General features: G+C 41.8%; 2 protein-coding genes across 6 annotated transcripts; one reads left to right on the forward strand and one right to left on the reverse strand.

Annotated features, from left to right (window-relative positions):
- Positions 1–556: 556 nt before the first annotated feature.
- On the forward strand, positions 557–14,282 carry ical1 (islet cell autoantigen 1-like). Of its 3 annotated transcripts, none has more exons than XM_067582749.1 (15): positions 557–687; positions 1,696–1,728; positions 2,234–2,408; positions 5,570–5,642; positions 6,283–6,406; positions 6,585–6,783; positions 6,870–6,995; positions 7,204–7,302; positions 7,469–7,554; positions 8,127–8,176; positions 8,485–8,529; positions 8,675–8,908; positions 10,895–11,191; positions 11,303–11,398; positions 11,822–14,282. In XM_067582749.1, exons 2-15 carry the CDS (start codon positions 1,718–1,720, stop codon positions 11,935–11,937), a joined length of 1,731 nt encoding a protein of 576 aa, XP_067438850.1. In that variant the 5' UTR covers positions 557–687; positions 1,696–1,717; the 3' UTR covers positions 11,938–14,282. The 3 variants fall into 3 exon arrangements, with proteins under 3 accessions (XP_067438850.1, XP_067438851.1, XP_067438852.1); XM_067582750.1 differs by having other exon boundaries at positions 8,705–8,908; XM_067582751.1 differs by lacking the exon at positions 8,675–8,908.
- On the reverse strand, positions 13,966–24,364 carry fam117ba (family with sequence similarity 117 member Ba). Of its 3 annotated transcripts, none has more exons than XM_067582756.1 (9): positions 24,079–24,364; positions 23,857–23,936; positions 20,600–20,840; positions 19,176–19,259; positions 18,717–18,827; positions 17,620–17,763; positions 17,216–17,423; positions 16,979–17,099; positions 13,966–16,885 (listed from the first exon to the last, which is right to left on the reverse strand). In XM_067582756.1, the coding sequence occupies exons 3-9, from the start codon at positions 20,618–20,620 to the stop codon at positions 16,660–16,662; spliced, it is 915 nt and encodes a 304-aa protein (XP_067438857.1). In that variant the 5' UTR covers positions 20,621–20,840; positions 23,857–23,936; positions 24,079–24,364; the 3' UTR covers positions 13,966–16,659. The 3 variants fall into 3 exon arrangements, with proteins under 3 accessions (XP_067438857.1, XP_067438854.1, XP_067438853.1); XM_067582753.1 differs by having other exon boundaries at positions 23,857–23,980; XM_067582752.1 differs by having other exon boundaries at positions 23,857–24,364.
- Between the last annotated feature and the right edge of the window lie 1,356 nt (positions 24,365–25,720).

The raw sequence follows: 25,720 nt of genomic DNA on the forward strand, positions 1-25,720 counted from the left end.
AGGAGTCCTTTAAAGTCTCCCTCCACTCAAAATTGTATTTTTCTTCTTGTTCCTACAGTTGAATGTTTGAGTTTCACTGTGCAGAGTTATATATGTGCGAAGTTTGAAACTAGAAGGCTGTTATCACATTCATCTATTGAAAGTGGAAAGTTTCTCTGTGTTCATTGAAAATCTGATTTTAAGAGGCGGGCCTACAAGCATGATTTGTGACATCACAACTAGTTCCAATCCTGGTCCAATATTCAATTTACACAGTGTGATGTGGAAACCTGAAGCCTGCAGTGCACATATACTGAGAATGAACCTAAAAGGAGATATCTTTTGTGAAGTAGTTTAACTTTTGAAATGAAATATATTTGCATATTCATAGACTCTGGTATTTTTAATGAGGGAGGAGGAGAAAGTGCCATTTTAAGGATTTTAACGTGGAGTATTTTATATGTCTTGGTTGGGAACCACTGTTTTAGGCTATGTGACGTCCACTTTTGCAGCTGCAGATTGCTCATCTTTTTTAATAGACGATCTTTGGTGTGACCTGAACTGCAGCGACCCCTTCTGTCCAAACAGCGCTATAGCTACTTTGCATATCCTGTTTCTCTGACTCAGATGATGACGGCTATCGGGAGAGGAGGCTAGCCGACCTGCGCTGCATAGATGCTCGGACTGCCGGACAAAACTACAAGCAAGGTTTGAATAAACTCGTGAAATATCTGACTGTAAGATGAAACCCGGACGTGTTGAACTGTCGCTCGGTTAAATGTTAAACAAGCCTTTTAACATGTTGCGGCTACGACACTTGCTACAAGCTAAACTGCTGCTAGCACACGAGCTCCTCTGACTGACGTTTCCTGGCAACCCTCTGCTACCGTTACGTTTATTTCTATTTTTTATACCTTCTCATGAATTTATTCACACGTCAGAATGACTCTTTATTGAGTTTTCTTTTTCCGTATCAGCAAAGCAGCGTTTGTTGTAACTGAACACCTGCTCGACAACCAGCTGGCTCTCAGTTGTCCCGACTGCTTCAAGTCTCTCTGATGTTAAACCTGATTATAAGTCACCGGGGAACAGCTGTCAGCCCAGTGTTCAGGCTTGTTGTTGTGTCCGGAATGTAGCACACTGAAAATCAACAGGAAAACCAGCTGCAGTTCATTTGCAATATTTTTTTTTTTCCATTCATTAGTAGACACTGAGACTGTGACTGTAATTATAATAGACAGTCAGTCAGCCTGTCAGTCTGCTGCCTTCATTGTCTGGACATGTTTTCCTGTGAGGACCATCAACAAGCAAAACATATGAAACCTCATATACAATCATTGCCACAAATTACTGTTTTATTTTATACATTAAGGGTCATATGCATTCATCCACATTCTTCCTTTGTTAACTTCATCTCTATGTTCATCTCTTAAAACCGTACTGTTTTCATAGGCTTATGACTGGCTCACTGTTTTTCAACTTTTTATTTATTTATTTTTTCTCTTTTATTGTTATTATTTGTGTGTGTTTGTGTGTGTATGCTTGATTTGATGTTCATTTGTAATTGTTGTATTTCTTTAAACTTTGTTTTGAAATGATTTTATCATGTTGATCAGCTGCTTTTATGCTGATTTGAAGCTCTATGAACTGCCATTGTGTATACAAAGTGCTATGAATTGACTTGACTTGACTATGTTATTGTTTGTTTGTTTTCAGAACAGAAAAAGTCTGATATCCAATGATGGACGGGTATGTGTACATTTCATTTTCCCATGACTGTATCAAAACCATTATTATTATTAATTAAATATTAATATGATTTAGAGCTGCAACCATTAGTCCAACAGAAAATGAATCAGGAGCTATTTTGATAATCATTTTGAGAGAGAAAAATGCCAAGTTTTTCCGGTTCCAGCTTGTTAAATGTGAATATTTTCTGGTATCTTTAGCCTTCTATGTTAGTTAACTGAATGTCTTTGTGTTCTGGACTGTTGGTGGAGACAAAACGAGACATTTTAGGTTGCATCGTGGGCTTTGGGAAACAGTGATCAACATTTTTCACCATTTTCTGACATTTTGTAAATCAAACAACTTATCAATTAATCAAGAAAATAATCAGCAGTTTAATCGATAATAAAACTAATCATTTGTTGCAGCTCTAATATGATATAAAACACTGTTGTTATGAGCAGAACTACACATTTAGATAGAAACTATAGGCGGTCACTGACTGAGCCGTTGCCCCTGGCTCCAGGTTTGCAGGGGACATGCTGAGCGGCGGCCGGGCTCTGCTGGGTGAGGACAGCTCGGTGATGGCTCGCATGCAGAAGAAGTTCTGGAAGACCAAGCAGGTCCTCATCAAAGCCACGGGCAAGAAGGAGGACGAGTACGTAGTAGCCTCAGACGCTGACCTGGATGCCAAGCTGGAGGTAGGAGAGGAGAGAGAAACTCTTTAAGAGTATGATTTTTGACATTCAGCAGGAGTTGCATTAACACAACGCCATGTTTCCATGCTTATAATGAGTCATGTAAGATACTGTGTATATTTTTACTTTTGTCATATGCTTAAGTTAAAGATGTTCTCTTGTGAAGAGTCACCACTCCCTCTGCTATTCTCTCATCATTTCCGAGTGCTTTCTACCACCGGTGGCCATTCTCTAAGCATTATGTCCTTCCCAGAGGAACCATGTTTGTTTTCTCTTCTCCCATTTAATCACTGTATGAGAAGTACACTCTGACAAAACCACTGCTGCAGTTGAAAGCACAGTAGTAACCCAATAATGGTGTCAAATGCTTCAAGTGCTTGGATCAGTTACTTCAGTACCAAAGCAGCATAAAAAGACTCAAGTGAAAAGATATTTTTTATGAAATATTGGGTAATTATACCTCTGTGGGCCTTGAGCAATCATTAAAATGAAACTATCTTCCAAATCTTTATCTTAATAATAACTACAGCTGTTAAATATATGTAGTTGATTAGATGTATAAAATAGCAGTAGTACCTCAAATTTGTATTTCAGTGCAGTACTTGAGTAAATGTTCTTGGTTATTTTCCACCACTGACACAGTCTAAATAATGTTTACCTCCTGAAGGCAAAGTCATTGATATTTTTTGGTTGTTTTTCCCTACAGAGCAAATGAAAATGTACCTCCTGCATATTATTGATCTGGAATAATCTACAGAAAGTTTTGGAGTTATACACACAGGTTTCTACCATCCATTTCTGCAGTATATGCTTCTTAAAATAGTATGATGCTTGTGGAATGTTAGTGAGAAAGTTGTGGAAAGGAGCACACACACACAGCTGGAGATTTTATTCCTGCAGAGCCTGTAGTTGCATTCACCATTGTAGGTATTGTTTACCAAATGTTCTCATGTCATTGTTGAGTATTATGTAGCTGCAGAATAAATACATTTTTTTCAGCACATGGGCACTGCATTGACACAAGCTGTCCATGGATTGCAGAGATCTTTTCTTGCTGTCTAGTTACAGTTCTAATTATGCGTTAGACGTCTCACACCACATCATAGCTGTGAAAATGTCAGGGTACAGTATGTGCCTCTGCTTCTCAGTCATTTCCCACCGCTGCATCAAATGAGAATGGACAGTTTGGATTGGCTGAAACCTGGCTGGCATTTAGTTGTGACAGGCCGTCTGGCCGTCTAGTCCTGCGAGACGGGGACGTGGTAGTGTTTCATGGAGCTGCTTTGGGACGCACTGTGAGGCTTTTGTTTGCTCTGGAACAAGAGCAGGCGTCTTCTGTCCTCCTGCTCTCATTGTTCCTCGATTCACCCCCGGTGAGAGAAAGGGAAAGTGACGAAAGTCAGAAAGAAAAGCGGAAGGCAGAGGGAGAAGCACATACAAAGATCCCACAAGAGTAAATATAGAGTAGATCTGCCAAGTTGCTTTTTTACTTTCCTCTCTTTCACAAATTCCACCTTGAATTTGAGCCCTCTGTGAAGCAGCAGAGCGCTGACACCGCCAGGGCAGATTAGATTTGGAGCTGCTCTCTGGATGACAGCCTTACAGCTAACCTGATTTTATTGCAGTATTGCCTCAGTGCGCTTTCAGATTTCAGATGAGCTGCCTTGTGACATACTTGAATGAAATATTTGATCAGTTTTTGTCAATATTTGATATACAAATTTTGAAAACTGACAATTTTTTAAGCCTCAGTATGTTTTTAGATGACATTCATATAAATCTGCATTCAAGGAGACATTAAGAAAGTTAGTTTAATAAAAATAAACATGATCTCAATGAATCGGTGAGTATTGCTCATCTCTCTAATAAGCACTGAGAAAGGTGTGTTGTGCTGGAGCTGTACACAGCCTGAGATGTGCCGCTGACAGGTGTTTGGCCACTGCTGAGGCAGACAAGCTGAAGGCAGTGACTGTTTATTTTATAGTTAATCAGTAACTCTCCACATGCTCAAGTCGCCCCATCCCTTTGCTTTCTTACAGTCAGTCCTGCCTGGCTGCAGGTAGAAGAAGCAGGCAGCACTCTGCTCTTCTTTATAATGGTTTTGCCCAACATCTGAAAACATGTTTCCACTGTGATTCTTGACTGCCGGAGAAAATTACTTTACTGTACTTTTGCCATCACGTATCGATGTCCTGTAACTGTATACTGACAAGAACATCCCTCGCTCCCCACTAAAAGGAAAAACAAGAATTCAAGTTGTGTGATTCGCTTTAAATTTGTAATATAACCCCCAACTCTCACAGGAGGTAGCATCTTCACAACCTAAACCGAGCTAAATTACACCTTACCAACATGTTTGTTCCAACCCAGCTCACAGTAGGAAACATCCTAAAAACAACCCCAATTTAGCAAACAACCTAAATGCAACCAAACAAACCACAAGAATGGAAACCAGCAGAGAGAGCATGACTGGTTGACTTCCATTTACTCATATGGTGGAATGTACAGGCAGGTCCTAGTTGCAGTGCAATCTATAGTGGTCAAAAATACTTGACAGTGTTTGATAAGGTTTCAGAGAAAAGCAGACATTGTGAAATTCAACAGCTTTTGTAATTTTCCTGAAATGTCACATTGTTATAATAAACTGATGATTAATTGGAACTGAAAGTTATCAATAGACAATACTAATTGAAACAGCCTCACAGTTACATCTTTCATACTTCCTCAACCCAGTGTTGTACACATTGATCCCAGATGAGCAGCAGGCTGTAAAAGTCAAAGTGACCCTTTAAATCCCTCAATCTTCCTAACAGAAAGCAGCACTGGAGTGGCCTCGAAAATCTGCGTTGCCATGACACACACTCATCATTTAGTCACCGTTGTTGTCTAGCAGATGGGAAAGGAAGTGGCCCACTGCCAGACAGATAGCAAGAGAGAGAAAAATGTGTTCTGCTCACTGATTTAGAGTGTGGAACCTTGCCTCACTGATGCAGAGACAAGTATCGCAGTGCAAAGTAAAGCCTTGAAATAAGTGATGTGAAGGTGGAAGTGAAAGAAAATCCCAACACTACACACTGATTTTGAGAAAAGTTATCAAGACGAAACTGTCTTAGTTACTCATTTTGCGTGTGAAGTATTGTAATTCTGCCTGTTTGTCTCTGCAGTTCTTCCGCTCTGTTCAGTCCACCTGTACAGAGCTGCTGAAGGTGATCGAGAAGTACCAGCACAGGATTACACGTGAGTGAGATTCCAAACTACACCTAACATACACTTTTATCTTGTTTCTGTGTTTTATGAGAATGTTCCTGGTTGTTAAACAGCTGTTTTGGTCCCAGATATTTCACAAGTTTTTAAAGGTTAAGTCTGGTGATATTCCATATTTTTTACTGTCACAGTAAAGACCCAAACCAGCAACAAATTGATCTACTAACAAGTATTATGTGTATTCAAAGCCTGATATCTTCTTCCTCTGTGCCACAGAGCTCCATTGTTGTCCACTAACAATTAAAACCACATTAATGAGCCACTCTGTTGCACTGGGTGACATCTTCCTTCATTAACATGAACACACTCACTAGTTTATTCACCTTTCTGCTGCCAGAAATGCTCACTAGAGCACCAAATGTGGATTCATCCACCGCTGAAAATAGTCCCCAACAAAAGCACTATTTACTCCTGTTTGAGTAATGTTTGCTACAAACTACAGTGCTGTTTTATAAAATGAAACAAAATATTGGTGAGATGTTTTTCAGGATTTATGTATCCAGTAGGGGAATTATCCTGATTGATGTGATATTTTCATTTTTTTTGTTGAAATAAAGCTACAGTCTTTGTGTAAACAGTATGCAGAAATTCAAACTTTGAGCTCTCTCTCCAGGCTTGTCCCAGGAGGAGAACGAGCTCGGCCTGTTTCTGCGATTCCAAGCCGAACACGATCGCACCAAAGCTGGCAACATGATGGACGCCACCAGCAAGGCCCTGTGCACCTCCGCCAAGCAGAGGTCAGCAGCAGGAAATAATGAAGCCAATGTGTTCAAGTCATGAATATACATTTCATTGTAAACAATCATAAACTATCAAGGACTTAAAGAAATATTTGAAATGTGATGCATGCTGAGTTTATTCTCCAGTGTCCTCCTGCTCATGCACATGTATACTTTATCTTTCCTTTTTCCACAGGATGGCACTTTGCCCGCCTCTGCACCGTTTGCACCAGGAAGTGGAGACGTTCCGGCGGCGCGCCATCGCTGACACACTTCTAACAGTCAGTCGTATGGAGAAGGCCCGCACCGAGTACAGAGGAGCTCTGCTCTGGATGAAAGACGTCTCGCAAGAACTGGACCCTGACACTTACAAACAGCTGGAGAAGTTTCGCAAGGTAGGAGGATGCTCGTTTGGGTGTAAGAGAGCGGGTGGGTACTCTGTCTCTATGATTTAATTCATCATCTGCCTTTCTGTCATCAGGTCCAAGCCCAGGTCAGAGGGACAAAGGGCCAGTTTGAGAAGCTAAAGAATGATGTGTGTCAGAAGGTTGACATGCTGGGAGCGAGCCGCTGCAACATGCTCTCCCACTCCCTCTGTACCTACCAGGTAAACTACTGACTATGTACAATATACAGTATGCTTTAGAAAGTATTGTTTTTTGAGTAGCAAAAGACATAAACCAGCCCTCTTAATATATGGTTTGCCATTTTCAAAACAGAAAAACAGATGCATGCAATGCTCCTGCACTATATACTCACTAGAATATACTATATAAGTTAAGTAAGTTGATCTATTTTCTTTGCTGTCATGACAGACCACTCTGCTGCAGTTCTGGGAGAAGACAGCTCATGCCATGTCGGGTATCCACGAGGCCTTCCAAGGACATGTATCATACCAGTTCACCACACTCAAGGTAGTTCAGACTAAGAAAACATTACTGTGCAATCCCAGGTGGACAGCAGCAACACAGTATGAAGACCTAAAGACTAGAGGAAAATTTGACTGTCTAACTTGTAGCTGAAGTAATGTGTGAATACATGTGTCTTTATCACATTTAACAGCATTCTTCCCTCCTACAGGACCTGCGGGACCCACTGGAGCAAATAACAGACACACAGAAACTAGAGGACAAGAAGGAGAAGGCTCTACAGAGCAACACAGACAGGTGACAGGACACGCTTAAAGACTTTTCTAGAGTAAAAAGATAGTTTCATGTCATCTTCTATCATTAGTTAATAAACCAAATGAAGTCGGATGTCTGTTATTAAATTCAGTCCTGACTCACACACCCTGCCCACCATCTGTCTCTGTTTTCATGCCACTACTCCCTACTCTCTCTCTGCCCTGTCATCATTCACTCACACACACACACACACACACACACACACACACATACACACTTCTGTTGTCACCCATTTCCATCGCTATATTCTCACTTTATTCTATGCTGTCTTTTATGTCTGTATTTTTGCACACAATCACTTCAGCTATGTCTTCATCAAACATGAGGCCAATGTCATGCCCATGTTTACTCACAAGTAAGTGTGTGTACGGCAGGTTTCAGTAGTGACCCATGTGATCGGGCAGGACATTAGAATAGTGAGACAGCGCTTTTTAACAGCAGTTTCAAATCAAATAGAGGCTACTGCATCGCTAAAAATAGCTAAACTGTGTCTAGCCAGCTAGATAAGGCACCTTCTCATTTTTTCCCCTCCTCCCTCCTTCCTTCTCCCTCAGTCTGGTGTCCTTGGATGACGACAAGCCATCAGGAAGTGCCTCTGACGCAGGTATGTACTGCCCCCTGTAGGCTGAAACCCATGATGGATAGTTGGCAGAGTGGAATTTTACAGTTCTTCTCATTTGTTTTGGCACAATCCCCAAATGAAGATTCTAAAAACGCTGTGTGAAATTGTTAAATCCTTAATAACAATAGTATATACACCGAAATCCAGTGTTTTTTCTTCTGTCACATGCTACAAATATCTCATCTACATCTGCTCTTGTTATTTGGTTTGGATATTTACTGTAATGTCACATTGTTTGCGTATAATTAAGAATAACGTTCCTGTTGTTGCGGATGTGCCTTCCTCTCCAGACCTCGCCCTCAGCAGTGACGGACAGAGCCAATCAAGTGACACTGGTAGGTGACAGATAGTGTATTGTTTATGAGTGTTTGCCATGTTGTGTAGCCAGCACTTGTGTAAATAATACAGATGTGTGTATTGGGTTTGCTGTTGCTCACTGTGGACCGGTTACCTCCCGGCTTTATGATCCTTTGACACCAGTGTCCCAAAACGCTACCACGTCTACTCCAGCCCATCACGATCTGAGCGGACTGTCACTGGCCTCCGATGGCGACCTGATGCTCATGGCCTGTGATCTGCCACAGCCACAGCTCCCAGCCCCAACAAACACCCCCTTCCAGCCTCAGCTCTTGCCTGCTCCCCATGCTAGAGGACAGGAGGAGCCCTGGGGCTTTGGAAGCCCTCAGTCCAGCCTCGCACAGCTGCCTGCCACCGGTAAACAGGCTGGATGTCTCCTTTTGTCCTCTCAACTTCAAACTCTCAGCTTCTCAGCTTCTCATCTGACTTGTGCTTGGATGTGGCAGAAATTCATCTCTTCTGGGATTAACTTTTTCAACTCTGCTTCCTTTTTGCTCTTTGGCCTGGCTTGCGCAAGGGTTTGTGTTTCTTTCACTTACTGACATTTAGAAGAGAAGAACAGCAGCTTCACTTCTGAGTCTCACCTCTTTAATATTCTGGGCTGCATTTACTGACAATTTACAGTGAGGTTTGGCCAGCTAGATGAAAAACCTGTTGAAATGTGAATTTCTGAACAAATTAATGAATTACGTTAATTTGTGACCCATGCAGCTTACTCATGACCTCCCTTACAAATACAATATCAATCTTCTCCAGCTTGAGGAATTGATGTTACAACACATATTGTAACACACAGTATTGGTCCCTTTACATTTAAATATTCTTTTCGCTTTCTATTATCATCCATATCAATTACAATTACTGCAAATCAAGTCTGAAAGAGTTTGGTGTATAGAAGGAAACATTTTGCTGAACTGTGAAGTAGCATTTTGTGTGCAAATCAGGACACACATTAGGAGACGTTTTGCACATTTAAACCAGTTAATAAGTAATTGTATTGAAAACTATGGCACCTTTTATTTGTTTGATGGTTAAACAGGCAGCTTGAATGACAGCTGTCTGTTGAGACGCTCATACAGAGAAAAGAAGACTCCAGTGTTTGCTGATGAAAGCTGAGGCCAAGTGTTCAGTCTCTAGACCTTCATCAGGGCAAATGTTTGACAATGGGGAGTCCCCAGGCTTATAATAACATCTAACAGAGCACACCTGCACTCTGTCATGCAAGTACACATGGGAAATGTAGTTCCCAAGGTCCAAATACACAGGACACTCAACAATAAAACATAGCAGTCTACAATAAAACATATCAGAAAAACTGAGGAGAAATCAATACAGAAAACAATAAATTAAGACTTTATTGATCCCTTGGGGGAAACTAGGGGTTACAGCAGTATGAGAGTAAACAGACCACATACAGTAGGTATACAAATGGTAGAGCAAGCAGGAATAAAAATGTCAAATGGAGAAAACTATCCATAAATCCAAATTAAATTAAATCTACAGTATATACACATATATAAGGTAAACAGTAAGTACAGAACAAACTGTACAACCAATTGAAAGCCAAAGAAATGTCATGAATATTTCTCATTAGTTTGTTTTGTACAAGTTAGAAGTTAAACTGTGCCTGTTTTAGACACAAAAGAGAGAAGGCTCTTTTCTATATAAGATTGGCTTTATCATATTTTAGATTTGGCTGCTTTTTCCTGCCAAAATTGGGTCTTTCTTGTACCTAACATGCTGTTCAGCTTTCTGAATAAATCTGGCTGAGCTGAATGTTGAGAAGTTTGCTAGCGTCACATTCACAGACTCTCACAGCAGACAGTTGGTCTTGTATCAGGAAAAGCACAGACGTTACTAATCACATTAACGATGGCTCTGGTCCAGCATTCACGTTCATGTTTTGTAGCAAGTAATGTCATTAGTTGCACCTGTTTCCCAAGCCTGCTGTGGAACACAATGTACTCAATGTATATGTCACTCCATATCTTGCCCTCTTCTTTCTACATCTACCTGCTTTTAAGTGCCAGCAGATGAAGTTGTAAGGTATTATTAATGAACTGCCAGTCATACTGCTGATAAAATGAAAAAGGTTATTAGAAATACAGTCAGAGTACATCTATCCTATTTTGTCCTTCACATTTTCCAATATTTAGTTATTTCAGCCCTTTTTTTCTCTTTTTCAAACTTCACCTTTGCTGACTGGATCTCTGCTTTTGTTTTCTTTTGTTCGTTCTGTAACAAATTGGTGCTCAGACACATCTGTTTTTTTCAGAATCAGCTGTGATGCATTTGCCTCTGGTTTAATACAGAACCCCTCCTCTCTTTCTCCCTCCCCTAAAGGTGGGGGTCTGCTCAACCTTGCTGCAACAGGGCTGAGACCAGAGGAGGAAGACGGTGAACGGGGCGACATGGCTTTCCTCAAAGACCTCCTCAGCCCAGGTCCGGGGGCCGCTGACGAGTTCAGCAGAGAGTGGCAGGATGCTTTCGGGCTGTTGGACGCTCCCAGCGTCCCTCCTGCAGGCACAGGGGCAGCGAGCACCAGTGGCCCGGACCCTGCAGCTCGCCCAGCCTCCAACCCTCCCAGCCCCACTGGCTTCTTGCCCTCCCAGCTGCTGGATCACAGTCTGAGCTCCACGGGTGAGCCACACTGCCCTCTGCTGGAGGGATGAGTTCACTGCAGTACACTGAGCCATCACTCCCCATGATGCAGAAGCATAAAATTCTTCTTTACCCTGTGCTGTCTTTTAGGCTGGTCAACCCCACCTATGTTCCAAGCTCCGCCCCTGCAGCCTCCTCCTGGTCAGAACCAATCAGCTCAGCCGGTTCCAAGTTCAGCAGCTAATGGTAAGCAGCGGAGGTCTGTGCTCTGGTCTGTACCTATGTACAGCAGCTAGCTCCTTAGTCTCAGTGGTTTCAGAGATGTGACGATATGCTAGCCACTCAGTGTCCATGGTCATCCCTGGTCACAACAGAAAAAGCATGTTGGTCATTAACCAGAGGCACTGATGTAACATTAAAAAGGAAAAGGAAGATATGATTATATATTTGTTGCAGCCAAATTAGTTTGACTGAAGGTAAAGTTCAAGTTCAGGTGTGTTGAAGTGTCACCAAACCTGTTTGAGCTGAACGCTGTCATCCAAATTGTAAATGGAGTTCCTCCCATCCTCTGGAGTTTGGATTTCTGTTTATTTAAAAAAATCTATATTCTCCTCCACAACACATTTTTACAAACCCAAACTAAACGTGTGTGTGTGTGTGTGTGTGCAGCTGCTGCAGGTGGATCCAGAGACATGTCTGCCTGGTTCAACTTGTTTGCAGACCTGGACCCCCTTTCCAACCCCGACGCTATTGGACGCTCCGCAGATGAGCTTCTCAACGCCTGAAGCCCTGTGTGTTTGTGTGTGCGTGTGTGTGTGTCTGTGTGTGTGTGTGTGTGTGTGTGTGTAGCAGTGTATGATTTCTCTCAAAAGATCTGGATTCCTGCAACTTTTCTTTCAAACAACCAAGTAAAACAACACACATCGAGTAATGAACACACACGCACACTCACACACACACATACCTGCGTTTCTGTTACCAGGAGAGATGTGTACATATCCACAAATGCAAATACACACTCAGATCTATGTTACACTGGCAGATGATGTTTTATCCTGGAAAAAAGTGTCAGTTGAGACGATTGTTAAACTCTCAGAGCTGCTCTCTGCAGCTCTCAAACTGACTGTTAACACCACACATGAAGCCACTGACTCATATGCACACAGCAAACCTCACAGGTTTTGTTTTATCTTTCACTTGTGCAGCTTCTGTCAAGCAGAGAGAATGTTTGGAATACAGGTTTATTTTGGACGCCGTGGCGAGCTTTTCTGTGCTTTATTCATGTTTGCGTTGTTCGGGTGTGTGTCCGTTTGCTGTGTGCACACATCACCAGGGACCTAGGATGATTTTGTGTAGTAGCAGATGAATGCACAGCGTGTATATTAGACATAGTGTATGTATGAGATAAAACGGGACCCGAGCCTGTCACTGAGCCTGTATTTGCACACAGCAGAGGCCTGTAGCACAAAGTTCAACTCAGTCTGGCTCTCTTTAGGTTACACTGCTGATCCTGGATCACTGTTATCATGAAGCTGGTTATCAACTGACTCCCTCACCTCTGGAGTGTCATGGAGTTCTTTATATGAAATAATTAATATGCAACTATAATCCCCTTTCTGTTAGTGTGGTGACATACAGTCTACTCTCTGTTAGAACTCATAGTTGTGCAAGAGCAGGTTACCATGGTGATCTATCCTGGTTAAAAGTCAGCTTTGTCATACTGGAAAACCTAATCTTGCTTCTGATACAGACTCCTGGAAAAACTGGATCTTACAGACTCCACCAGTTTGGTAAATAATGTGATGCTTTATTGCTTGCTGTAAGGCAGTCCTCTGTTTTCTCTCTGCTAAGCATTCAGTCTACTGGTCTGAAGCCAGCACTCAACTGTGAACCATCCAGTCTCCAGAGAGGACTGATGGTTTGGTTTAGAGTGTGAACTGGCTGGTGGATACTCACACTGTCTAAACTGCGGCTTTTGTGGCGCCAACAGGCTCTTCATGTTTATCCACCCACCTTCATCCAGGATTCTACTTGCGCTGAATGTACTGTGAGTAAAAATAGGACGTTTGAATTTGTCTTCAGTCCCATCTGTCGTTTAGATTTCACTATCACAAGTCCAAGGCCAAGAAAAGTGTGTGAAGGATGAAACATTTACTTTGTAGTGGGTTTTTTTTTTTCATGAAGGAAGTTTCAAAGTAGGACACAAGGGACTCGATTGTTTTTGGTGGGTGCATTTTTAAGTCCTGAACATGACCTGAGCTGCATAAAAATATTTATTTTCAGATTTTGTTGTGTAGTATATTGAAAATAAAAATACTGAAGTAACACTATAAACACTGTAAAATACTGACTGTCTATTTTTAGCTGTGTGTGGTGTATTTTGAGGAGGCACAGACAGATTATGGAAATATTTTATGGGAAAATAATCAACACTGGAGAAATGTTACCATGTTACATATTCTACAAATGGAGTTCTTTCCTGCTGTGGATTTAGTTCCCACTGATTATATTTGTTTTTGACAGATAAAAACTACCAAGACTGATATTTTTGAATGTTTATGAATTGGTTTAGTTGCAAAATGAAGATACAGATTTTTTTTTGTTTCTTCATCACCATTGCTTCATCTTCTAAACTGGGTTTCCAAAATGCATTTTAGGAATAATCAGGAGTTGTTGAGATGTGAATATGACTATGTCTACAAGCACCAACTGTAACCACATCCTCAGTTCTGATATTTGTGTGCCTGTAATCACACTCAGTAGAGTTATGGTGATCAGCCATTCTCTACTCAGAAAACACTTTTTATACAAGCTGCACATTAGTGTCTCTGTTTTTTGAACTCAGTAACTTTTTGCTACACTCCACTGGAGCTGCATCACGTCTTTGAGAAGGAAAAAAAAAACCAGGAAGGGACTCTAGTGATGCTCTACTACTGTATTAGTATTTATGTCACATCATGTATTATACTGTTTACTCTTGATTTACACACTAAAGAAAAAGAATGTATTTCTCAAGTCAATCACAAATGCTTTATTTAATTCAACTATGCCTTTTATTTCACTCAAGGGATTTAAACAGATGAAAACTTGGCAGTTCTGTTTCCAATAAACTGGACAAGCAAACAAAGAATCATTGTGTTGAATATTTATCTTGTCGAGCCTCGTTCCAAAATGCTATTTATCCACTTTAGAAGAGAAAAAAAAAAGTTTGTATCTGGAATAAATCTGTATTTCCACATGTACGATTCTCTTTTTGTAAACAGATGCCTGTCTAAAACCAAATAAGAACCTGTGTGATTGTTTTCTCAGCAAGTGGATATCACATTTTGGAACACATCGCTTTATTTCTTGTGTACTTTAAAAAAATGTTTGTTACATAACCATTTTAGCAACTGTTTTTTGTTTTTTTTTTAACTCCAAATCAGGTGACTGAACAAATGACATCCACACTTCTCTCTACTTCTAGTCTGCTACAGGTTTACATCATTCAGTATTTCCATTGTGTGAGGCTACATAGATAGCAGCTGTTGGTTTGCTCTCCTATAGTAGTGTAGACTTGTTAGTGTGCGCTGAGAAGTTAGTATATCTTGGTACTTTTTTTGGTACCCTATTCACTACAACCTGAGATGGATGATGTAATCTATTCTTGATTAAAATTCTCTGAAGACCCAATTACACTCCTGAAACAAGTCTGATAAATAAATACATTATTATTCACAATAATGAGACATGTAGTAATTCACAGTACTCAGCGGAGGAAGAGGAGGAGGAGGAGGAAGGGGGGGGGGTACAATTGTAGACTCATTCAGATACGTATCTTTGTCAGCCGATACAAACACAGTGTGCCTCTATATTTACAAACCCAGTACATTCCTATCCCACTGTAGCAGGCACAGTCAAGTAGTAATGACATATACAGGAGGATGAGCCGGAGCACGGAGAGGCTGTCAGCCCGCAAACTACACTGCAACTGTAGAAGCATGAGAATATGACCACAACTTATCCATAGAGATCCAAATATTAGTCTTATCCAGAAGAAGCTAAAACTAGATTTCAACTGATACAGAGTGACTACAATGATATAGTTGAACTAAAGCTGCTGGAAAATGGTATTTTGTGCTGTTATTTAAAAGGAGAGGGCGCTCTGGGTTACATTCAGCCTGTAAATAAAGAACTGGCTTGTAAATGTGAATGAAAAGTAGTAATAAAGGATAAAGAATGAAGTGTAACATCAACCTGTTGTTAGCTAAGACTTTCAGAGCAAACTCTAGGAATTGTGGATTTAAAAAAGAAATATGTATTACCCTGGTGGACTACAGTGTGTTTTTTGGGTTCACCTCTCCATGCTCAGGGCCCTGCAAGCCAGAGGGGGCCTATCCTATGAGGATGTGGCCCCTCCGGACACGTAGACGTTTCACAACAACACTAGCTGAGCAAGACAGAAGGGAAATCAGCATTACAGTGACAGTGAGGGAAAGAAAAGGAGAGAAAGAGCTGGAAAAAGGAGGAAAATCAGGGGGTAGTGATGGTGGTGGAGTATAAAGGGGCGTTTTGAGCAAAGGCTGGCGCTTGGGAAGGAGGGGCAAGCAGACACAGGTTGAACACGCTGCACACATCATAGCCCTGGCCTGTGTTTCCCATAGATACACACAACCCAGCAGGGGAACAGCTCACTGCTACCAGTTAGTGTAACAAAGGCATCAGCTTGTACCAGTTTACAGTCAGCTTTCACTGTAAATGGCTAATAAAAGTACAAAACAGATGTCTGGATTTGGTTCACAGCTGTTCCTAAGCGTGGGTTAAGTGCCACCTTATTTGTGTTTCTTCTGCATGGCCCTGCCTTTCTGTATGTATCTATAGCCATCATAGTGCAAAGATCATGTGTGTCACATGTGAAAGAAACAAACATGATCAGAGCGCTACGCTGGTTTAGGGAAACTGAGCGGTCTAAAATATCAGGCACGTTTTTTAACTTCTCCTTTTCACGACCCTTCAAGTTTTGCTACGTTATATCTGGCAGCACCAATATAAGCCTCCGTGGTCAATCTCTTGGTCGCCAAGGAAACCAGTGGCCTTTTTTTTTTATAATGGAAGGCAAATTTTATATCAAGAGAAATAACTACAGATAGAAAAAGAGATATGTCCGTGGAAAGGCGCCATGGTATAATAATACAATGAAATAAAAGAGTCTGTCCTTTCACCCCTTTCCTCCTAAAAAACAGGAACATAACCAGCACTAAAGGTAGAAGAAAGCGATGAAATGTTAGCTGCAAACACCTGCACGGGGCTGCAGGACTCTCACGTTTTAGTTGTCTGAGGAGGAGAGGCAGTGGGAAGCGCTTTTTCAACAAGATAAGGACATCAGAGAGAGCTTAGCTGGCATGCTGAAGGCGTTCTTTTGGAGCAGAAGGGTTGTTTCCTAGTTTGAAATTTTTTCTGATTTTCATGTGGGGGTGGGGTTTTTTTTTCGGGCGGGGCTTGTGGTGACTTGAAGCCCTCGTGGGCCGTCAGAAGCTCTCGGGCTCCTCCAGGAGGCAGGGCTGGGTGGACAGAGGCACGAGGGACGGGGACAGACTTCGGAGGCCCACCCCGGGGCGGAAGTTGAGGTCCGGGGCGGGCAGTAAGGGCTTGAGGATGCTGACGAGGCAGAAGGCAGAGCCGCTGTTGGGGATGAAGTTGACCTTGTTGCGGTCGGGACACAAGAAGGGAGGGATCTCCTGTAGAGGTTTGGGCCTGGAAACACACATACATGGAGACTTTTAGCCTGTAGAATATGATGTATCAGGATTTGATACACACACACAATACTTGGAGTTTTCTACTCACATGGACTCTTCAAACACTTTGACCTTCTCGCAGCCTTCTGGAGGTTCTCTCTTGAACATGTAGCTGTTGTTGGGTCTGGGAGAGGCGGCGTATTTAGGCAGCGGGGAGTAGGGGCCCAGCTCTGTGAACAGGCAGAGAGGGGAGGCTAAAGGTTAAAGGTCAGAGTCAGAAACACATCATGCTCAAACAAATTTTGGCGGAGCACGTGCTGGCTGTGTGTGTGTTTGTGGTGCTCACCTTTGTCCTCATATGGGCTGCCTCCACCCGTGTCGTTGAGGACGGTGAGGTAGGAGGGCGAGATGGAGTCGGGGCGGCTACTGCAGTTGCTATGGCTACCGCTCAGGCCGCCCCCTGAGGGAGTCTGTGTGTCGATACTGCGGGTGCTGCTGCTGCGCTGTGGGGGGACGGGTGGGGGTGCGCGGTGCCCATCTGGGACATCCTGTGGCTGTTGTACACACACACACACACACACACACACAAATGAGGTCACAATAACAACGTTGCACCAGGGGCTTAATCCCTGGCCTGTGATGGTGCGTGAATCCTTGAATGTAAATGACTTTAGTGAGGAACAAAACGTTCTCAGGGAACACACGTTTTCAGAGCACCATAACCCTAATCTCTTAGTAAGAGGGACTCACAACGATGGTCTCGTCCTTCTCAGGCGTGTCTCTGATGATGATGCGTTCGATCTCCTGGTTGAGGCCCTCCACGCTGTTTCGGAAACGAGGGGCGGATGATTTGGATATAGGGATGGGTATCAGAATGGTCTTGGGCATAGGCGACTGTAAAAGACACAAACACACACACACACACACGTCTGCATTTAATACAGATTCTGCAGATGTTGCAGTGACCTGCAGAGTGCTGCCGCAGATAGAAAAAATGTCAATATATTCTTCATATTTCTGGAGCTTATTGCTCAACCCACACAAGAAAAATTACAGCTGCACTTGTAACACCAACACAAGTATTCATCAAGCATATATATTGAAACAAGTGTCAGAACCCAGAGACTTAAATTCCTTAACTCAATGCTGCATTTATTAGTGCAGGAAACAGTAACAGCAAGGATCTAGATATTACTATTTGAAGTTTTTGAATTAGTCATAAAACAAGTATATAGTGAAGTTTCTAGCGATATATCAGTGTTTCTTCCTTTTTTTGTTATTTGACCTCAGTGGGAGGATGGAGGTTGTTGTATGCTCACTGGGAGGGAAACTCTTCACCCTTACTTTGGGCACCTGAGCGTGTTCCTACAAGCTAGTGGCTCTTTGTGTCAGTGAATGAACTTGTCAAAGCCACTGTGAGAAAAAGTTTGCATGATAGCTCAGCCGGCCCTTCTTTCTTTGTCTCATGAGGAGGCCCAGAAAGCAGGACAGCTGCACTCCAGCAGACTCCACAGGGAGCGTATGACTGGCCCCGCAACATGACAGGAGTGGGCACTAAGAGCATGTGTGTGTGTGTGTGTGTGTGTGTGTGTGTGTGTGTGTGTGTGTGTGTATGTGTGTCTGCACTATGAGAGGAACCCAATTTAACTGACTTTGCATTGACCAGAGGCTGTTAAAAGCTCCACGTCAGATTTCAAATTAACAGGAGACACACATACACAAGAGCCAAACAGGGACATGAGGAAAAGTGGGACGTCCTCAAAACTCTCTAGATCAGGGACCCAACCTAGTTTTTCTCAGAGACGGCGCGAGTCGGCAGACACACACACATTGTTTCTATTGATCACCTGCGACTGGATGATGGTATGGCTGCCATTGAACGGGGACTTGCGCTCTTTATCCCTCCGATGGCGGCTGCTGCGTTTGCTGCGCTGAAGCTGCTGACGCAATTTGGCAATCTGGAGGGTTTCAAAGACAAACAGACAGACTCTGTAATGCAGACATATAGATATAAATTTAATTGTTCATGTTTGACATTGTCCTCTACAGGTTAAGGTAATTCTCCAACTTCTAAGACTAATAAAAGATTTAAATATTACAGATTACAATTAAAAATGTATGGTTGTCTTGTTACAAACATCATCCAGGTCTTTGTTACTGATGCCATTGAAAAGTGGAGAATAAAGGCAGATATAAACATCTTGTTAATGGTGGTCTCAAAAAGTGCTTCAAAAAGTGCTTATTTATAAGACAGAAGAGCATGTTTCTCTCTGTTTGGCTCCAAAATCAGGAAAAAAAAAACTGACCTCCTTAAGCTGGTCGGTGCTCCCACAGGAGGCCGAGCGTTTGTGAGAGCCCCTCCTCCTCTCATCTGCCCAGGCCCTGGGGGTCTGATACACACACACACACACACACACACACACACACACACACACATTAAAGCACAAAATTTGGAGACACATAGAATAAAAAACACAGAAAAAAAACAAACCTGAATTAAATAATCCATAAATAATGCAAAAAATCCAGTCTGTGTTTTATCCTGCACACTTCAAGACCAGTCATAACATCATTAAACTCTATTTCCAATGTGTCTCTGTCATTAAACATTTCATTATTTTGTGTTATTGAGTTTAAGTAAGCAAAACCAAACTATGAATAATTTATAAACAATTTATGAATTAATGAATTTCTGTCTGGTGGTGTAAAAACAGCAGAAACAACAGAGATCACCTGAGGCAATTATGAAATGTCTGATTGACAACTCTGGTTTTCTTGACCTGCTGTTACACAGATCAATCACAGCTGCTGTTTGACCAGAGTTTGGTTCTAAGTCAGTCAGTGAGCGATAGAGGCAACACAGCATGGTGATGCAACCGCCTGCAATCTCTCTTAACCTCTTTGCATTAATCGCCTGCTTCATATGTGTTGCAAGGAACAAGAACACAGACAAAATCTCAGCGGTGCTTAATTCATGTATTCCTGACAATAATTCATGTATTTGTACCATAATTCTAAATTACTCAAACACCTTTGATACATGAACAATGATGTTTGATTATATAAATACTGTGTGATTTACATGGCACAACGTTTGTATGGTTCAAAAATAATATGACCAACAGAGAACCATTTGTTGGGTTGTCATTCTTATGAAGCAATATTAAAATGTGGTGTGCCTCAGGGCTCCACTCTCAGGCCACTATTATTCTTTATTTATATAAATGATTCAGTAAATGTGATATTTGCAAATGACACAACATCTGTCACATTTATATTTTCACTCACTGCTTAAATAAGCTAACTCTGGTTTATCTGCTTATGTAGAGGTACAAAACTGAATATCTTTTAATTTTTAGTGACAACAACAATATAGTACACATATTTATACATTTTGTTCCCTTCTCCAAAAACAGCTTGTTTCTTTCAGGAAAATCATCACTTTACAATTTATGATATGAATGTTTTTCCATCCAAGATACAATTCAAAGGTCTTATTTTCAAATTCATTCAAAGATTCACTGCTATTCAACCAGACAGTCATCTAATCCTCGTTTTCCCAAACATCTGACAAGTGAAGGTCAATTTGTAATCAGAATTTGCCCTCTCTGCAAATTAATTTTCATTGTTAGTTGTATATCATTTGTTTGATTTTAGCCTGTGCTCCCACCTAAACATACACACACACACACACACACACACACACACATAAGCAGCCCACAGCACTCACCTGCGTCGCCTTGTCCCTCATGTAGGGATGTTGGATCTGGCTGTCGTCCTGAGGCCAGGGACCTGTCAGGTGAGAGCCAGCGGTCGCGCCCTGTGAGGGCCACAGCTGGACGAGATGGCGGGAGACCGAGAGGAGAATGAGGAGCAAGGGCGCTCAGAGAGGGGGGGCGGGGGGCGGGGACGCCGGAGGACGTGGAGGAGAACCGCCGAGAGATGTGGAAGGTTAAGGCCACTGATACAGACTGAGGAGGAAAGAGAGAGAGGAGAGAGGTCAGCCCGGAGATGTAAACAAGTTATTTGTCAACACATGGTAAACACATCAACAAATCAAGACTCACAGCTGGCCTGCAGGATAAGCCCGTGGCTGTCTTGCTCTGTCTGTCTAGGTTTGTGTGTGTGTGTGTATTCGTGTCTATGAGTGTGTGTGTTGCCAGATTGATGTTAATCCGTCCCGTGCTGGGCAGAGCGGATATGCCCCCCCCTCAGTCTCCACCCAGCCCCCCTGGTTAATGGCATTAAAACAGCTTAAAGCAGAGAGGGGGTGGGTTAGGGGCACTGAGGGCAGGTGATGGCTTCTGCCCGACTGACCCTGATTCAGAGCTGCAGCAGCATGTTTTGCATGGCTGCACGGGTCCACTGACACCCGTGAGCAGTCGCTGGGCATCTGCCAGCATCAGCAAATTCTAATTCCTAATTTTAGCTACCAGATTTGTTTTGGAAAATAAGCATTAGAATGTGTTATAATAATTGACTATAGAGCTGAAACAATTATTCAACAGATAGAGGACTAATTTGGAACTATCTTGATAACTGATTCATTGTTTAAGTAATTTTTCAAGCAAAAATGACAAAAAACACTAAACTGAAGCGTCTAAACAGTGAGGATTTGCTGCTTCTTTTAAAAATGTAATTTAATGTGATAGTAATCTGCATATCTTTAGGTATCAAGTAAGGCTGTAGCAGCAGAACCCCAGAGTGGATAAAGTGAGTGAGCGTTTTATTGCTTATGTATTAAACTTTTCATTTGTAGGAGGAAGAATGTATGATTTCTCCTTCTCGCCTCAACAGATTTAATACAGTTTAATGTGAAGTCAGTGTGGGTCACCAGCAATTTTGTATCAATGCCATATTTGTTAGAGAATATACAGTGTAAGGATGACTCATCTGATCACAGGTTTCCATAGCGATCCCTGTTACTTCTCCACGTAATATGTTCCATAACTCTCAATAAGGATTTTTTTCTCCAGTATGATGATCGGTGCATTCACCTGCATTTTAACTTAACTGATACGCTCATGTTTTAATTAAACATATTTTATGCAGACACACAATTGAAAAGATCACTTCTATGAAGAACAGCTTTTACATCTCTACATCTCATTCATTTTGAGATGCTTTTGTGATATCTAGGTGGAATAATATGGTGACAAAAACAAAAGTCACACCAAAATGCAACCCTTTCTGAAAACAAAACTCCATTAAATAGCAAGGCATGATCTGATATTAGTCAACTATTTTGTTTTTCAGGACATTTACTATTTTAATAACTTCCTCTGTAACAGTGAAGTCCCCAAAAGCCAGTGTGGTGTAATAAGTATACAGAAAGCCATTTTGGTCATGTGACATGTTGCTCAACTATATGTGAGAAGACTCTCGTAGTCGTAGTAGTGATATGATGAAACAAGATTGGTTCAAACATACGTGTCAAATGATATGACCCGAGAAAAAAAGTCTCAAATTTGATGGTATTTGTAAAAAGTAGTTACTTTGGAAAAGGTGTTGAGTTGCAAATATACTGTAGGTGTCTTTGATAATGCCTAATATGATAATGTAAAATGAATAATATTGAAATGTATTGTGGTGTAACCAGTTACATCACACAAGTAACACAACTGAGAAACCAGTTTAAAAACCAGGAAAACAACCACATGAATGATTGATACATGCACACACAAATGGATGCAAAGCACCTCGCAGGATGAAGAATGCATTTATGGTCCCACTGGGAAATTTAAAAGCTACTCACTTCTAATAACAACATACTTCAACATACATGTATCCATATGTACAAACACACGGCATTGAGGACTGGCACTGCTGGTCCTGGAGCTAAATTTGGCTGACCGGTGCACATCACTGTTGCTAGGGAACGGGGCCGACTGATCTTCATTAACACACAGCCGTGCTTGTGTGTGTAAGTAAACAGGGGTTTGGGCAGCAGCAGTCTACTCGCAAAATGCTTGGCATTCTTTACTTTGACTGCTGCCTTTTCTGTCTCATTCTGTAAGTGTGCATAAATCAGCTGCCCACTACAATGTACTGCAGGCTGACAGCAGTAGTGATGCTGGTAGTAGCAGTAGTAGCAGCATCTTGGCTCAGCCTGATGTCATGTTTGTTTCTTAACAGTCAATGCATACAACACTGAATAGCTACATTGATTGTTAACCCATGCAACGACGTTCAATGGCAGTATCTCAGATCTTAGTGGGCTATAGAAACAAGTTCTTTAAAGGAGCTACTGGTTACCACCTCAGGTCCCATTAAACCAGATAAGTTCATTACATGAGACAGACATTATTGATCCACTGAGGGCAAAAATGGGACAACCAGCTCACACACACACAGCAGTAAACACAGGGTGTAAATACAGTGTCTAGTCTCCTGACAGAAATCATTATCATATTATTATCAACGTTACTTAAACAACAGCCTTTGCATACTAACATACTGCACATCCAGCTTTAATTGCCATATATGTTTATTTTAAATGTAATGGAATAAAAATGAATGACCTCACAAACTGTGTATGTATTTAACTTGCAAATTGCTGGGTTTTATTATTAAAAACTAGGGCTAAAGCTGAGATTAGGCTTCAAATAGACAGTTAGGGGGCCTCTGCACATGTATGATGAAACCCATGTTGTTGCTTACCGACTCTCCATGCAATAAATGACTTTGTTTTATCTGAATAACTTTAAGAGGCTTGAGGAGGTAAAACACAGAAATCCACAAGACATAAAGCAGAAATTTAGCGTCTTATCATCTCGCGATCCCTTGTAGGGGTCCCGACCCTCAGGTTGGGAACCATTGATGTAGGCCAATTTTGTTTACTGGGAGACAAGCATGCAACCCCCTCCCCACACACATCAAAACACACTCTGTGTTACATTGCAGACCTGAATCTTACTCTATATGACAGATGAGCCATTCTAATGATGCTGTGATGAAATGTGTGCATGTGCGGGAAAGCGCGCTCACCTGCAGAAAGGTGATCTAGGTGCGCCGCGTGCAGAGAGGCCAGCGCAGCCCCTGTTGATACCCGCCGCTACTCCAAGATGCTAAAGAGGAAACAGGCAGCGCAGAAGCAAGAGAGGAAAGCCCTCTTCCATACAAACAGGCAGACATAGAAAAGATAAAAACGTCTTCGAGGGTACAGTAGTGATACAGTAGGTGTGAAAATGGGCGTTGCTGTGTTCGCACCCTGCCTCCTCGCCGTCGTGGATGGATGTTTTTCTCTCCCGGCTGATGCGGCACGACGGCTGAAGCAGCTAACTACCAAAACCGCTCTCCGGTCGCAGGAAAAATGAGTGTAAAAAGAGGAAAGGTGAGCCTGTTGGAGTTCGTAAGATGTCGGAAAACGACGGAAAAACTAACAGAGGGTGAGAAAATACAGAAGGGATAGAAAGAAGAGGGCGCTGATGCTGGGCTCGCCTCGGTTGACACGACGGGAGAAGGACCAGTGTCAAGACAGCACCAATACACACTTGGGCTTCCGGTCTAGGTTTTCAAAGTAAAGTATTTTGTCTTGTTTATTTCTGGCAGTTCTAAACTGATCCAGACACTCATGCAAGTCAAGTGTTTATTGCATAATGTGTAATAATAACACTGTTTCTTTTGCACATTTCACACTATATGGAAATATTAATTCTACTCTTATTTACATATTTCATTATATATTGTGTATATCGTCATTGCACAATGGAAAACTATTTTTATCTGTGATGTGTAGTGGAAGGTGCTGTTGTGACACTTATTATCTGAGAGGCTGTTTGAAGCCTTGTTGGACATTAATGTGACTGATGATCAGACTGGAGGCTCTGAGTTAATGACATTATCAAGTTAGACAAAACAACCCCAAAAACTGTGTTTAAGGATTATTTGTGATAGATATAACCTGCCCTTTTTTATTCATAGAACACATTAATTGTCACATAAACTTGAGCTTAGATGGTGAAATCTTGCATAAGTCAATTCAATTCCAGCAGTGACATATTTTTTTATTTTGACTGCGAGTCGGTCAGTTTCCGGCCTCTCTCTGGATAACTGTGTGACTTGACGCAGCCACAGGAGGGCTCTGACGTAGCGTACCAACGCTGCGCTGCTCGTGCTGATGCTGCAGTTGCTAGGGCGCGCGGAGCAGACGGAGCAGAGAAGTGAGGTAAACAAGTGCAGGAGAGGAAATGTCTCCCTCCTGTGCTGAATTTAGCCACTCACGGTGATTCTCAGAGACTCAGGATGGGTTTGATTTACATGACAAGGTCGCAAAAATCTGTATTTTATTTGAGTCGACCCATTTTAATCCATTTAGGATTGAGAACCAGAAAATACAGCTGTGGTCCTCTGGTCTTGCCCTTGCCTCAAGTATGTAAAATATCCTACTTGACATGCCCTACCAAGTATGAATAGACTTGTTTAATTAAAATACACACATGAGGATTAAAAATGGGAAATGCACAGCTATTAGTGAGAGTTCTTAAAGGAACAGTTCTGCATTTTGGGAAATACACTCATTTGCTTTCTTGCCAAGTCTCTGCTAGGTGTCAACACTCTTGGAAATCATTGCTCCCAACCAAGAAATTGTCATTTTTACACTTTATTTTTTGTACAGATGAAACAAATGAAATATATAACATGTTATTAGTGAGCTTAAGAGGTGCTGGTAATTAGGTTTGTTACCTTTGGACAGAACCATGCTAGATTTTTTCCCGCATTTCCAATATTTATGCTACAGATGTGAGTGGTATAAATCTTAATATTTAACTCACTGCAAGAAAGTACAAGTAGAATACACATATTTCCCAAAATGTCTAAGTGTTCTTTTAAAACATTGTTACAGAAAACA

This window comes from Thunnus thynnus, chromosome 24 (genome assembly GCF_963924715.1).
Source record: "Thunnus thynnus chromosome 24, fThuThy2.1, whole genome shotgun sequence".
NCBI classification, from domain to species: domain Eukaryota; kingdom Metazoa; phylum Chordata; class Actinopteri; order Scombriformes; family Scombridae; genus Thunnus; species Thunnus thynnus.

What these genes read in the sequence shown, in the direction of transcription:
- ical1 (XM_067582749.1), top strand. An exon ending in GAGCCAATCAAGTGACACTG is followed by an intron (nt 8,530 to 8,674) that starts GTAGGTGACAGA and finishes CTTTGACACCAG; the next exon opens with TGTCCCAAAACGCTACCACG. An exon ending in CGCACAGCTGCCTGCCACCG is followed by an intron (nt 8,909 to 10,894) that starts GTAAACAGGCTG and finishes CCTCCCCTAAAG; the next exon opens with GTGGGGGTCTGCTCAACCTT.
- fam117ba (XM_067582756.1), bottom strand. Translation starts at nt 20,620, where the DNA reads ATGAGGGACAAGGCGACGCAG. An exon ending in CAGCCCATATGAGGACAAAG is followed by an intron (nt 17,100 to 17,215) that starts GTGAGCACCACA and finishes GCCTGTTCACAG; the next exon opens with AGCTGGGCCCCTACTCCCCG. An exon ending in AAAGTGTTTGAAGAGTCCAT is followed by an intron (nt 16,886 to 16,978) that starts GTGAGTAGAAAA and finishes GTGTGTTTCCAG; the next exon opens with GCCCAAACCTCTACAGGAGA.